The sequence below is a fragment of the Geotrypetes seraphini genome, chromosome 1 (assembly GCF_902459505.1).
Source record: "Geotrypetes seraphini chromosome 1, aGeoSer1.1, whole genome shotgun sequence".
Lineage (NCBI taxonomy): Eukaryota > Metazoa > Chordata > Amphibia > Gymnophiona > Dermophiidae > Geotrypetes > Geotrypetes seraphini.
Window position 1 is genome coordinate 30,471,916 of NC_047084.1, and position 15,751 is coordinate 30,487,666.

The window sequence follows — 15,751 nt, forward strand, 5'->3', positions numbered from 1 at the left end:
GACCATTTAACCCTACCCTCTGTTTTCTATCTGATAACCAATTCCTAATCCACAACTGAACTTTGCCACCTATCCCATGACACTTTAATTTTCTTATAATCAAAGATAATTGCTGAGTATTTTTTGGGGAGGATATTTGATTTGAATTAGTTCCTGATAGCTATTAAGTAATCTTAAAGTATAAAATGTTTTTATCTTGTATTGTATTAAAAATGAATAAAGAATTTATTAAAAAAAAAAAAAATTTCTCAGGAGCCTCTCATGAGGAACTTTATCAAAAGCTTTCTGAAAATCTAGATACACTATATCAATTGGCTGATCGGCCCAAGATCAACCTATTGGGAGAAATGCTGCCGGGTCCTGCCTTTGCGGAAACAGAAAGTAGGCAGGACCTGGCAGCAAGAAGAGCAAATCGCAAGCTTCACTAACCTGTCTCCCATCTTAGCCCGCGAACGGGACTCTAACATGTGCGTGCCTTCTCTCTCCCCCCCCCCCGACATAACTTCCGGTTTCAGAGGGAAGCCGGTACAAGCACACATTAGCCCCCGGAACATAAGTTCTCCAAGCCGTTTTTTTGTTTTGTTTTTTTTTAAATGTTGAGCAGCAGCGGCAGCAGCAGCAGAATTCAGGAGCGGATGATAGCTGGGCGGTCATCTAAATTACCTGGGCGGACCGCCCAGCTAAAAGGCCTAGGGAGAACACTGAAGAATATACATTTATGAAGCAGTACAACCCCTGAAGAAACTAGATAGTGAAACAGTTCAGTAATCGTCAGGCAGAAGTTAAGTGCTGCTTCTTGTATGTTTGAATTCTAACAATTGTTTTCAGTATAAGTTTCAAATCAAGAGAAAAGATAAAATATAAAATCATACTAATGATGAATTCACCACCCCAGTAAGAACATGAAAGTAATTTGAGTGCTCCAGGTGTATGAGGTCTGTATGAATAGTTGGTTATATCGTATATGTTTACTCTCATGTTCATTGATATTTATAAGAAATTTTGAGTAATCTCTAGTTTTCTTTATTGGGTTTTCACCTTTCCCATCATCCCATTCTAGTAAGCTAGAGAGTCCCACATGTGAGAATATGCTTCCTGCTTGGATAAAGTACAGATACTTACCATAACAAGTGTTATCTGGAGCCGGTTGGCAGATATTCTCACATCCCTCCCACCTTCCTCGAGGAGATTTGTAGGGCAGCGACCTAGTCCACTCTACATACATTTTCTGAGTTTTACAGAGTGGATGTAGAAAGGGAGGGCTCTGCATTTGGGTCCTCAGTGTTATGAGCCAGAGCTGAGATCCCATCCTAGATTTCTGGGAGTGCTTTTTTATGTCCTTGTCCATCCTGAATGACACACCTATTGCACTAGAAAAAGAGATTAGGTTCTTACCTTGCTAATATTGTTTCTAATAGATAGGTATGTCATTCTGGGGCCCCGCACTATAAGTTATCTCTTGAGCCTGCCTACTATCTCAATCAGAAAGTTTGAGTCAAAACTGAAATTTGGATGTCAGCCAGACCTTAAGGATATGAAGAATAATCTATTGCTATAACACATTGAGGTATTATTTGAGCTCCATAAATCTTTCTGTTTGGTATGATTATTTTGAAGTTTCAGTTGTTCATTGGCAATATTTAACGTGTGTTATAATTTCAAAGCAGAATGGAGTTGAAGATCAGGGAGTTTTCCCATACCCCTCCTTCACATGTGTTTCTATATTTGCCTGCTTTGGTACAAAGAGAAGGGGGTAGCAGAGCCTTCTGATGAAAGAGGAGGGATTCAAAAGCTGGAATGAATTCCTTCTGCATTTCTCGCAAATATGGAGAGATACCTGTCCGTCCAGAATGACACATCTAGCTACTAGAAAAGATATTAGCAAGGTAAAAACCTAATCTCTTTTTGTTGAGAAGATGCACTGTGCATTATCACCCACCGAGATAGAGAATATATTGAGGATTCTAGGGCTGCATAATATACTTGACGGGTGAATCCACAAGAACTGCTTTCTTTCTCTGTCTCTAATCTACAAGTCTTGGACTGTTCTTTAGGACAAAAAGGAAATTAGTTCTTGGCAGTCACAGCCTAGCACATGGCCTTGATTTTCTAGGCAAGATACTGCAATGGATTGCCATTGTCTTTTGTAATTCATTGTAGCCAGTCTTTCCAGGAGGTCTCCCATCTAAGAATTAGTAATAGTTTAATTAATCTTTGTTATTCATCAAGAAAACATTTTAAAATGTTATCCTCCTTTTCAGAAAGAAGTATCTGGGGCATACAATTGTAATTCCTGAGGCTGCAATCAGTAAGGTGAGCTTTTCAGTCAACATTTCCTCTCTGTATAAGTAAAGAGAAAAACTTAATTGAGGTACATATGTTGATCATCCTAGGGCATTAAACTTTGCTTTCTCTTACTTATTTATGTCAGTGTCATGCAGAAGTCTTCTTTGACCATGAATTACAAAGTTATGTTATTGTGGATCAAGGCAGTCAAACTGGCACAGTTATAAATGAACATTTGATACTGCAGGTAAGCATTACTACTTGGGATACTAGAAAAATTCATATCATATATGATTGCTTTTTTCAGGAGTCTCATTTGTCTGCTAGTGAACATGCCAAATTTCAGCATTGGTGGGTGGGTCAATTGGGGGCCCCTGTGGTGGGACAGAAGGTAGGGATCCTGATTTTAATATGCAAAGGAGTTAATTTTATAATCAATCAACAATGAGTTAATCAGATGGTTGTTTTGTAATTGCTAAAGTTACCCTTGATAGACAAGGGCTGATCCTGGGTAATATCTTTGCTCCCAACACGCATGACCAAAAATTATTTGATAAGCTTATCTCTCTTTTGTGCCAGCATAACATAACATAAATTTTTATTTATATACTGTAAAAGCCTTTCGGTTCTATGCTGTTTATAAAAGAGATGGGCTGACCATTGTCAGTGAGCTACAATAGATAGAATATTGGCATCAACAAGTTAACAATAGTGTCACATCAGTATGCTGCTTTGAAGGGATTACAAGAATTTTGAGAACAGATGGGTTTTTAATAGCTTTCTAAAAATGTTGATATTCTAACTGAAAGGTCACTTGGACACACAAAGTCAGAGGCGTGAAGCATGCTGGACTCTAGTCCAGTTAACAGCCTGCCTACTAGAGTATTAGAAACAGGAAATGCACGGACTTTTATGCCCTTTTCACTAAGCATACGCAAACTAATATATGCAAAAACTACCATTTTCATTTGTTACTTCTATAACTTTCTACAGTTATTATTGGTCCTAAGCCAGCACTTATGATAGGTTCAGGGATACAACTTATAGTCCTATAGGAAACAAGCTCCTTTCTCTGCTTATCTAAATCTTACAGTTCTAAATGTTACATGTACAGAAGGGCAGGGTACATCATGGCTCAAACTCTTATCTATTTAGCTTACAATGTGGTAAGGTAGGGACATACATTTCAGGCAGATTAGGTCAATAGATTGTACACTGTTTTCAGCTATGTAAGCCAGAGCAATATTTTAAACAACAGTTAACCATTTCATGACCCTACATAACCATTTGGCCCAGTTCAGGATCCCTGCAAGCGGCTTGGTATGATAAGAGTCAGTTAATGAATCTTTTCTAAGTACAGCCTTTGACTGAAGGATAGGTAAAAAATGATTGGGAAAGTGTGGAGCGGCTTGGCACCAAGATACTCCATTTCTACTAGGTGATGATTTTAATTGGTTATTTGATCCGGTAGTATATAAATCCCACCCTTTCAGGATGGATCATTTTGAGGGTAAAAGATGTCTCCCAATGTTTTGTCATGCTCTTGATATTCTTGATGTCTGGAGAACCTTACACCTTGGAGAAAGATTTTACTTTTCTGTCAAGAGTGCACACATCTTTGTCTAGAATAGATTATTGGTTGATCTCTCGATCCCTGTTTTCTAGTGTGCAGTCTACGGAGATTGGTTCCTTTGATGTGTCTGACCATGCTTTGATTTCTGTTACCCTAGGATTAGAACCAGCACCATATGGTCCTTTTCAGTGGCAGTTTCCCCTTTCTTTATATATTGATTCTTTTTTTTTCTCCAATTCTTTATTCATTTTTTCATCTTAAATCAAATGCACAAATATTATTTCAATTGAACTTATACACATCTTACATACATAAATTTATTTCCTCCATCCCCCACCCTTTCCACAGATATTATAGTCAAAATATCATATAAATATTACATTCATAATTATTAATTAAATCTTTAATAGAACTAAAAACCGCCCTCACTTCCCCTAATTATAAATATACTTTCAGTGCAAAAAGGTGTCTAATCATTACAATAGTTTATCAATGGCCCTTTTATATGTTGATTCTAAATTTCAAGATTTCTTGGGGGAAAAATGGGAGGAATATTTCCTCAATTTCAAACACAGGCCTAATCCCATTTTTTATTGGAAGGCAGTGAAGGCAGTTCTATGGGGCAATATTATAGCCTAAGCTAGTCATCACAAAAAGGCTAGAGAAAGGCAGATTCTACATTTAAAACATCAGTTCCGTTCAGAGCACCAACAGTATGGGCTTTACCCTACACCATCTTTGCATTCTCAATTGATAGCAACGCAGACTGCCTTGCAAGAATTGTTGCATGAACGAACCAAAAAATCCTTACTATGTTACAAATATAAATTCCATCTCTATGGTAGTACTCGGGGGAAGTTGCTGACCAATGTGGCATGCCAAGTGAATAGACCAAACAAAATTTTACAGCTCATTGATGACCAGGGTGTGAAAGTTCGGACTGATCGAGAAATCAATGAGGTCTTTTTTAAATATTAATCTTTTTATGCTAAACAAGAGAATCTGTTGACTGGTGATCTTTATTTCAATGGTTTGTCTTTGCCTTGTTTGTCCGATCAGTATCGGCGTACGTTCAATGCTCCTATCACCAGAGGAAGTGGCCTTGGCTATCCAGTCTGGGGCTTTATTTAAAGTGCCTGGATTGGACAGCTTCCATATGAAGTTTTATAAGCTGATGAGGGATAGGATGATGCCTTTATTAACTGAAATCTTCAATGAATACATTTGTAGAGGCCGCATTCCCAACTTCCTATGCACAGCTAAAATCATAGTTTTGTTAAAGCCTAATTAGGATCCTTAATAGTGTACTTCTTATCACCCCATTTCTCTTTTGTGTGTGGAGGCAAAACTGTTAGCAAAAATTTTGGCTAATAGACTGGCTAATTGTTACCATCTTTATTGGCCTCGCTTCAAGTTGGATTTGTCAGGGGCGTCATGCTAGCAAAAATCTGTGGTCTATTTTAGCTACTTTGGAATATGTAGAAAGGTGTAAGCTATTTTCTATTCTCGTAAGTTTCGATGCTGAAAAAGCCTTTGACAGGAAATCATGGGATTTTATGTTTTCTGTGTTGGATCGTTATGGAATCACTGGGTTTTTTTCAGAAGGCTATTAGGATGCTTATAATACCTTTCACTCTGCATAATACCCCTCAAGCATTGGTTCGGGTTATTGGTGTCTGCTTTCCTAATTTTCCAATCAGTAAAATTACACATCAGGGCTGCCCATTATCTCCTCTTTTATTTGTTTTAACTTTGGACCCCTTGCTCTGGGAAATGTGCTCTAATGTAGACATTAAGGGGATCAAAATAGGCAATACCAAATTTAAAATTTTAGCTTTTGCTGATGATCTTTTAGTACATCTGCGAGACCCCTCTGGTTCCTTATCTACTCTCATGGACAGCTTTAAAGAATATGGAGATTTTTCAGGTTTCAAACTCAACTTGTTAGTGTTGGCTACTTCTCTGCAGGTGCAAGAAGAATGGGTGGGGCCATTTCCTCTTCAATGGGCTACTGGATCGTTTTGTTAATTGGGTATTCGGCTTACCCTTACGATATTGACACTATGAAAGCAATGTGAGTTTGCTACTTCGTTACACCAAGGAGTGTCTGACCCAATGGGTACTGTTACCTCTGTCTTTACACGGTAGAATTCATCTCTTTGGCATGGTGTTATTTCCCAAGTGGTTATACACCTTACAGTCTCTTCCTATTTGGTTGTCACAAAGAGATATTCTCAAGCTTTCCGCTCTGTTGTCCAGATTTTTGCTGGAGAAATAAGAAACCTAAAATAGCGCAAAAATTCCTGTGGGGGAACTAGAGCCAGGGAGGTATGGGTGCTCCCTAATTTGCATTTATACAATTTGGCTTAAGTGTTGCGTTCTTTAGGAGAGTGGTTTTCTGATCATCAGGTATATACACCGAAGCCTTTGGAAATGGTGTTGTGGACCTCTTGGCATATTCTGTCTCTCTTGCAAGAGCCTACTCCTTTGTTTTCGTTATCTGTGAAGACTAGGTTGCTTCTCTGATCTCTTCAGGTGGCCTGGAATGAGCTGCTGAGACTTTGGCATAGTAATCGTAGACTGACTAGTTTGTTGTCCCTTGTGGGTAATTTGGAATTTGTACCCAGTCTTGAGACTGCTACATTTCGTCCAATGGCATACAGCCCTCCCTAGTGAGGGGTGTGTGATGCTTAGGGATTCTCAGAATCGTAAAATGAACATTATGTTGCAAAAGATTTTTGAAGTGGCAACTTTGGGGCTGAAGGCAGCAGTGGCTGCTTCTTTTACGGCGCGTGCCGGTCAGTTCAGATTATGTGGAGCGTCCTCTGCAGAATTTCCTCCTTGTCCAACGCTGATCATGGATGAGGTGGATTATATAGCAGACACCCTTTATGATCTCATTCGAGTTCTTGGCAAAGTCTCGGCTTATGCAATATATATTCGTTGGACTCTTTGGATTCTTAATTCGGCAGAGGTTGTCTCCTCTAAGGCTCCTCTCTTTGTTAAAGGCCTGGACGACCTTATGACCAGTGTGGCTGAATTCCGTCCTAAGTCTCTCCCTGTGAATAGGTCTCGTCCAGCGGGCGTGGATTGTAGTAATTTCCGTTCCTCCCACAGGTTTTGTCAGGGCTCAGCAGGATCTTCCTCTCAGAGATACTCCCAGGGCTACTGCCCTCAATGCAACTCCAATTCCAGGCGGCCTCAGGCCTCTAACTCCCGAGTGGCAGCTACTCCTAAGAAGACCCAATGATGCCAGGAGTCATTCGGATCTTCCTCGAATTGGAGGTTCCCTGCTTCAGTTTTCTCAGGACTGGACTTGGATTTCCTCGGATCAATGTGTGCTGGACATCATTCAGGAGGGGCACAAGATAGATTTCTTTTTTCTGCCTCTGGAGCTCTTTCTGGATTCTCCAGTGGGTTGGCCCAGAAAAAGAGGCCCGATCTGTGCTACCATGCAACGTCTGCTGGGCATTGCAACGATAGAACCCGTTCCAGAGCAAGAATCGGGCTTAGGCAGATACTCCTTAGACTTCATCATGTCAAAGAAAGGCTCAGAAGATTGGAGGCCTATTCTGGATCTAAAGTCAGTAAACCGCTTCTTGCGGGTTCCTCATTTCTGGATGGAAAACGTGTGCATGGTCATAGCAGCTATCACTCCAGGAGTTTCTGACATCCTTGGATCTCACAGAGGCTTACTTCCATATTCCAATCTACCCGGAGCCTCAATAGTTTCTGCGTTTCCATGTTCTGCAATAACATTTCCAGTTCACTGCTCTACCCTTCGACCAAGGTGATGGTAGTTGTGGTGGCCTTTCTCCATTGGCAGGGAATCCAGGTTCATCCTTACCTGGATGACTGGTTGATTTGAGCTCTGTCTCATTCGGAGTGTGATAGTGCAGTGGAAACAGTGGTTGCAGGCATTGGGGTGGATTGTCAACTTCAAGAAGAGCAATTTAATATCCTCTCAGATGTTGGAGTATCTGGGACTCCTCTTCGATACCAAGAATGATCGGGTTTTTCTTCTCAAGGCATGCAGACAGAAACTTCAACTGCAGACTCAGCTCTTCTGGACTGCCCAGCTGAAACGGCCTGCCTATATCTTCAGGTTCTGGGGTCCATTGCAGCCTCTTTGGAGGTGGTTCCCTGGGCCTGAGCTCACATGTGCCCATTACAGGAGTCCCTTCTTTCGGTGGTCTCTACAGCGTCTTTCCTTTCAGATGCCACTCCCCTGAACGGAATGAGTTGTTGGCTTCAGGGCAAAAATCTCCAGCAGGGCAGGCTTCTTTGGATATCAGAGTAGATGACTCTCATGACAGATGCCAGATTGTCGGGTTGGTGGCTCACTGCCAATCAGGGACTTCCTTAGGCTATTTACTAAGGAAGTCCCTAATTGGCTCTGGCGCCTCAGGCACCTCCCAAGGGAGGAGCCCAAGGCACCTGAGCCAATCAGGGTCTTAGGCCCCTCCCCGTGCATCGGAAGGTTTAGTGAATCTGTGAAAAGGGCGAACAGAATGTTAGGAATGATTAAGAAGGGGATTACAAGCAGATCAGAGAAGTTATCATGCCACTTTACCAGGCCATGGTACGCCCCCACCTGGAATGCTGCGGCCAGCACTGGTCACCGTACATGAAGAAAGACACAGTACTACTCAAAAGAGTCCAGAGAAGAACAACTAAAATGGTTAAGGGGCTGGAGGAGTTGCCGTACAGTGAGAGATTAGAGAAACTGGGCCTCTTCTCCCTTGAAAAGAGGAGGCTGAGAGGGGACATGATCGAAACATTTAAAATAATGAAGGGAATAGACTTAGTAGATAGAGATAGGTTGTTCACCCTCTCCAAGGTAGAGAGGACGAGAGGGCACTCTCTAAAGTTAAAAGGGGATAGATTCTGTAGAAACATAAGGAAGTTCTTCTTCACCCAAAGAGTGGTGGAAAACTGGAAAGCTCTTCCGGAGGCTGTTATAGGAGAAAATACCTTCAAGATAAAGTTAGACAAGTTCCTGCTGAACCAGAACGTACGCAGGTAAAGCTAGTGTCAGTTAGGGCACTGGTCTTTGAGCTAAGAGCCACTGCGTGAGCGAACTGCTGGGCATGATGTACCACTGGTCTGACCTAGCAGCGGCAATTCTTATGTTCTTAAGTATATTGAGTTTGATTCAATATAATTTAAATGGTGAAGTGTCTGTCTATAGTGTCAGTCTTTTAGTTTGCAGTATTCTGGGTGCATTTCTGTAAGTCTGCTCAGATTAGTGATTTGATAAATTATGTGAAATGTAAATTATAATAAATGCATATGCTTGATTGAATTCAGGTTTTTTCTTTTAGCCTGATACTGTGTCTGAACCCCATGTACTGGAGCATGGAGATGAAGTAAGGTTTGGAGAGACTGTATTATGCTTCCATGTGCACCCTAGCAAAGAAACTTGTGATGGATGTGAACCAGGACAAATCCGAGCACACTTTGGTCTCAACGAGGACTCACCTACCTCTTCTGGTACAATTTGTTTTTCTTTTCATGGCATTTAAAATTGTTTTGAACTTGAGATATAATTTGATTATAAAACTTGTATTCCACTATATCCAAAGTGACACAGCCATTTTATATGGGGTAAAACATTTTACAAATACAGTTTTATCCCAGGACAAGCAGGCAGCATATTCTTGACTGATGGGTGACGGCACCGACGGAGCCCCGGTACGGACAATTTTAGAGTGATTGCACTCTAAGAACTTGGAAAGTTCTAGCAGGTTGCACCGCGCACGCGCGAGTGCCTTCCCGCCCGACGGAGGCGCGCGGTCCCCAGTTTCTTAGTTTCCGCGGAGCTAAGAAGACGCAATTTTCAACGGCTGTTGAAAAGATTTTTCCTGATCGCCTTCCCGCTCGCGAAAACCTCCTCGGAAATTGTATTTCCTTTTCTTCTTTTATTATTTTTCTTATTTAAAAAAAAAAAAAAAAAAAAAGGTTTCTTTTTTCTTTCTTTTTTCGGTTTTGCCCCGGCGGGGCCTGCTGCCACCATCGAGGCCTCGGCCTTCGATTTGGCAGAAGCCGTTTTTACTTTCATGCCCCCCTCAACCAGGGTTTAAAAAGTGCCAGCGGTGTGCACGGCCTATTTCTCTCACAGACCCGCACAACTGGTGCTTACAGTGCCTGGGTCCCAAGCATCAGGCTTCCACCTGCACCCGCTGTGCCACATTGAAAAAACGAACATTGAAAAACCGTCAAATTCAGCAACGGTTGCTTTTCGGTGCCGATATGTCTGACCCTACGGCTTCGACACCGGCATCGGCCCCATCTCAGTCGGCACCCACTTCGTCGACACCGCACCGGCGTCGCAACATCCAGGTAAGCCGGCTAGGAAGCCTTCCCCGCTGGAGCGTCCTCCGGTCTCGATAGCAGCGAGCCCAGTCCTGCCGACCGCGAGGCTCCCGCGGAAGCGCTCCGCCCCTATTGAGGTGAGTCCTTTGACCTCAGGCTCCTCATCCTCGGGGCGTCGAGCAGCACCGCAGGTACCGCAGAAGAAAAAAGCGGTACCGGTGCCTTCTCTGGACGAGCGCATTGCAGCCGTCCTCCAGGTGGAGCTTAAAGAGCAGTTACAACAGCTCCTGCCTGCTCTATTGGCACCGAACCTTCCAGTCCCGGTCCGGTCTGAGCCACCGGTACCGACAGTGGAGCAGCCTTTATTGTCCGTGTCCACTTTGTCGGTACCGGTCCACTATGCTTCATCGGTCTCCATGCCAGTCCTCGCACCGGAACCGAGAGCTCAACACCAGGCTGTTCAGACTTCGGCACCGATGCAGCCTTTAACGTCTCCTGGTACCGTATCTATGAGGTCAGGTAAGTCGGCACGCAAATCCCGACACCTGGAACCCTCCACACCGGAGTCTCGAGACAGTAGCTCCCACATTAGGGACCCTGATCTGTGGGGTGACTCCGAAGAGCCTTTTCTTTCTGAGGGTGAGTATTCATCGGATGAGGATGATCCTGCTGTCCCTGATCCATCCTCCAGACCAGATTCCACATCTTTCACTTCCTTTCTGAAAGACATGTGTGAATCTCTTTCTATTCCTTTGGAGGCTGAGTCTAAAAAATCCAAAGCCTTCCTTGATGCACTGGATTTTGACCAGCCTCCAAAGGAATTTCTCAAATTACCCCTCCATGATATCTTGAGGGAAACATTTTATAAAAATCTGGAGACACCTTTGACCATTCCAGGAGCCCCTCGTAAATTGGATTCTTTGTATAAAGTGATACCTATCCCTGGATTTGATAAGCCGCAGCTTCCACATGAATCTCTTCTAGTGGAGTCTATGCTTAAAAAGTCTGCCGGAGCTAGTGTATACGCTTCTGTCCCTCCTGGCAGAGAAGGTAAAGCCATGGATAAGTTTGGTAAAAGGTTATACCAGAATGCCATGCTGGCTAACAGATCTGGTAATTATGCTTTCCATTTTTCTTTCTATCTCAAGCATCTTCTCACCACCATGGCTTCCTTTGAAAAGTACCTTCCTGAGCGCAAACGACAGGCTTTTCACCAGTGCTCGTCCTCTCTTTTCCAGCTACGCAAGTTTATGGTTCGATCAATTTATGACACGTTCGAACTTACCACCAGAGCAACGGCCATGTCTGTGGCCATGCGCCGCCTTGCTTGGCTCAGGGTGTCGGAGCTTGATGTCAACCATCAAGATCGACTGGCTAATGCTCCATGCCTAGGGGATGAACTCTTTGGTGAATCCATGGACTCTACCACCCAAAAGCTCTCCGCCCATGAGACTCGCTGGGATACTCTTCTAAAAACAAAGAAGAAGACTCCACCTGCCCGGCCTTTTAGACAACAATCGGCCTATCAACGCCGTTATGTGGCTCGCCCTTTGCCATCAGCTCCCCAACAACCTATGCGTCAACGTCAGCAACAGCGACAAACCCCTAGGCCACCACAGCAGCAGCCTGCGAAGCCACCTCCACAGCAAAAATCTACTTAGCCCTTTTGACTTAGTTCTCCAGGGCATAGCCAGTTTTCTGCCATCTGCCCACCTGCCTCAACCTATAGGTGGCCGTCTTACTTTTTTCCTCAGCCGTTGGGAGATCATCACCTCGGATCAATGGGTCCTCAACATCATCCGCCACGGCTACTCTCTCAACTTTCAAACTCTTCCTACCCGAAGTCTGCCAAAAGAGTCTGCTTTGAACACTCTTCAGTCTTCCCTCCTTCTTCAAGAGGTTCAATCCCTCCTCCTTCTGAACGCCATAGAGGAAGTTCCTCTAGATCAAAAGGGGCAGGGATTCTACTCCCGTTATTTTCTAGTCCCCAAAAAAACAGGAGATCTCAGACCCATTCTAGATCTTCGCGATCTCAACAAATGCTTGTCAAAGAGAAATTCAGGATGCTTTCTCTGGCCACTCTTTACCCTCTTCTCAATCAGGCCACTGGCTATGCTCCCTCGATCTCAAAGAGGCATATACTCACATACCGGTCAATCTGGCCTCCAGACAGTACCTCCGCTTCATGATCAATCATTGTCATTACCAATACAAGGTGCTGCCCTTCGGTCTTGCCTCCTCTCCAAGAGTGTTCACCAAATGTCTGATTGTGGTGGCTGCCTTTCTACGCTCTCACCACCTTCAGGTCTTTCCTTACCTGGACGATTGGTTAATCAAGGCCAATTCATCTCAGACAGTACTCCTGGCCACCAACCAAACCATCCTGTTTCTACAACTACTGGGGTTCGAGATCAATCTACCCAAATCTCATCTCATCCCCACTCAGAGACTTCAATTCATTGGAGCGGTGCTGGACACAGTCCTCATGAGAGCGTTCCTGCCGTCCAACCGTCTTCAAACTCTTCAATCTCTATGTCAGCAGGTGCTTCCACAACGTTCCATCTCTGCCAAGCATATGATGATACTCTTGGGTCACATGGCCTCCACAGTTCATGTCACACCCTTCGCACGTCTTCACCTGCGCACTCCTCAATGGACCCTAGCTACCCAGTGGTCCCAAGCGACGGATCCTTGCTCACGACACATATTTGTGACATCATCGCTTCGTCAGTCTCTACAATGGTGGTTGATGTCTTCAAATCTCTCCAGAGGTCTTTTGTTCCATCTACCTCCTCATCAACTTGTCATCACCACCGACGCCTCCCCTTATGCCTGGGGAGCTCATTTGAACGAGTTCCAAAATCAAGGTCTTTGGACAGCCCAGGAAATGAAGCATCACATCAATTTCCTGGAACTCAGAGCGATGTTTTATGCCCTCAAGGCCTTCCAACATCTTCTCTTTCCTCAAGTCCTCCTGCTGTGCACAAACAATCAAGTTGCAATGTACTACATCAACAAGCAGGGTGGGACAGGCTCACGCCTCTTGTGCCAGGAAGCCCAGAAGATTTGGGCTTGGGCCATAGATCACCAACTATTCTTAAAAGCGATCTACATTCAGGGAGAACAGAATTCCTTAGCGGACAAACTCGGCAGAATTCTCCAGCCTCACGAGTGGACTCTCGATCCTTTAACTCTACAGTCCATCTTCGCTCAGTGGGGCACTCCTCAGATAGACCTCTTTGCAGCTCCTCACAATCACCAGCTGCCCCTCTTTTGCTCCAGACTCTACTCTCCTCACCGTCTGGCAGCGGATGCATTTCTCCTGGACTGGTCCAATCTGCTCCTGTATGCTTTCCCTCTGTTACCTCTCATGTTGCGAACCTTGTTCAAGCTCAAGAGGGAACAGGCCACCATGATTCTCATCGCTCCACGATGGCCCAAGCAACATTGGTTCTCCCTTCTACTTCAACTCAGTTCCAGGGAGCCTATTCTTCTTCCATTGTTTCCTTCTCTGCTTACACAGCATCAGGAGACCCTTCTGCATCCCAACCTCCAGTCTCTGCACCTGACAGCTTGGTATCTCTCGGGCTGACTTCGAATGATACTCTTTTGTCCCAGCCCGTTCGTTCTATTCTGGATGCCTCCAGGAAACCTGCCACTCTGCAATGTTACCATCAGAAGTGGACACTGTTTTCTTCCTGGTGTCTTCTTCATCATTATAATCCTACTTCCCTTGCAGTGGAGACCTTGTTGGATTATCTTCTTTCTTTGTCAGACTCTGGTCTCAAGTCCACTTCAATCAGAGTCCATCTCAGTGCTATTGCGGCTTTTCATGAGCCAGTCCATGGAAAACTCCTCTCAGCTCATCCCTTGGTGTCCAGGTTCATGCGGGGTCTTTTTAATGTTAAACCACCTCTTAAAGCCCCTCCTGTTATCTGGGATCTCAATGTGGTTCTTTCCGTCTTAATGAAACCTCCATTTGAACCCTTGGCTACCGCTTCTTTCAAGTTTCTCACTTGGAAGGTTCTTTTCCTTATTGCCCTTACCTCTGCCAGGAGGGTCAGTGAGCTTCATACACTAGTTGCGGACCCACCTTTTACAGTATTCCATCACGACAAGGTGGTTCTGCGTACGCACCCAAAGTTTCTTCCTAAGGTTGTTTCTGAATTCCATCTCAACCAATCCATTGTTTTGCCTGTCTTCTTTCCGAAACCCCACTCACATTCAGGGGAACAGGCCCTGCATACTTTGGACTGTAAGAGGGCTCTAGCTTACTATTTAGACCGCACTAAGCCCCACAGATCATCTCCCCAACTATTTCTGTCTTTTGATCTGAATAAATTGGGACGTCCTGTTTCTAAACGTACGTTGTCTAATTGGCTGGCAGCGTGCATTTCATTCTGTTATGCTCAGACCGGACTGACACTGGAAGGTTCTGTCACGGCCCATAGGGTCCGAGCCATGGCAGCATCGGTAGCTTTCCTCCGTTCCACTCCTATTGAGGAAATCTGCAAAGCTGCTACTTGGTCCTCAGTTCATACTTTTACATCTCATTATTGTCTGGATGCATTCTCCAGACGGGATGGACACTTCGGCCAATCTGTTTTGCAAAATTTGTTTTCATAATGGCCAACCTTCCCTCCATCCCTCTTTTTGTTAGCTTGGAGGTCACCCATCAGTCAAGAATATGCTGCCTGCTTGTCCTGGGATAAAGCACAGTTACTTACCGTAACAGGTGTTATCCAGGGACAGCAGGCAGATATTCTTGCGTCCCACCCACCTCCCCGGGTTGGCTTCTTAGCTGGCTTATCCTAACTGGGGATCGCGCGCCTCCGTCGGGCGGGAAGGCAGTCGCGCGTGCGCGGTGCGGCCTGCTAAAACTTTCCAAGTTCTTAGAGTGCGATCACTCTAAAATTGTCCGTACCGGGGCTCCGTCGGTGCCGTCACCCATCAGTCAAGAATATCTGCCTGCTGTCCCTGGATAACACCTGTTACGGTAAGTAACTGTGCTTTACAGTATTTAAAACTATACTCTCCTACCCCCCCACTAACTATATTCTCTCAACTACCTGTACCAAAAATATTCAAACCTCCATTCTAGTTAATCCAAACCTTTTCCAAATTAAAATAGGCAATTTAAAAAATTACAAGTTTTATCAAATCCCTGTTCGCCTGCTCTGTCTTCAATGCCTTTTATTACAAAGCAAAACATCTAAACAAGCTATCAATCCCTATCTGTGTCTTTTAGCTCTGTAAGCTAAAGCCTCTCCTGCTTAGGGTAGTAACCTCACTTTTCCATTGTTTGAGACAAAAAGGCAAAGGCTTTCTTTGATGCCTTAGAAATAGTATCCACTAACCAGGTGAGTATCCAATACACCAGTAAGATTAACTTTCCCACTGCCCCATAAAACAAAGATAAACCAAATGCAATCTATCAAAAGGTCAACAAATTGTTCAGCATTTCTAGTAAATCTGTTAAATGCCTTCAACCCACACAGTCCAACTTTAGGCACAGCCATAGCTGGCAAAAATAGCTAGATTTTCTATTTACAAAACAACTGAGCTAGCTCTCAGTTC

At 44.0% G+C, this 15,751-nt stretch overlaps 1 protein-coding gene across 1 annotated transcript in view; it reads left to right on the forward strand.

The window, feature by feature from the left end:
• The window catches only part of AGGF1 (angiogenic factor with G-patch and FHA domains 1), a 153,447-nt gene that overhangs the window by 56,420 nt on the left and 81,276 nt on the right, over window positions 1-15,751 (forward strand). The window contains exons 8-10 of the mRNA XM_033929321.1: window positions 2,262-2,313; window positions 2,432-2,533; window positions 9,184-9,352. Coding sequence (XP_033785212.1) covers window positions 2,262-2,313; window positions 2,432-2,533; window positions 9,184-9,352 — 323 coding nt within the window. The remainder of the gene's footprint in view (window positions 1-2,261; window positions 2,314-2,431; window positions 2,534-9,183; window positions 9,353-15,751) is intronic.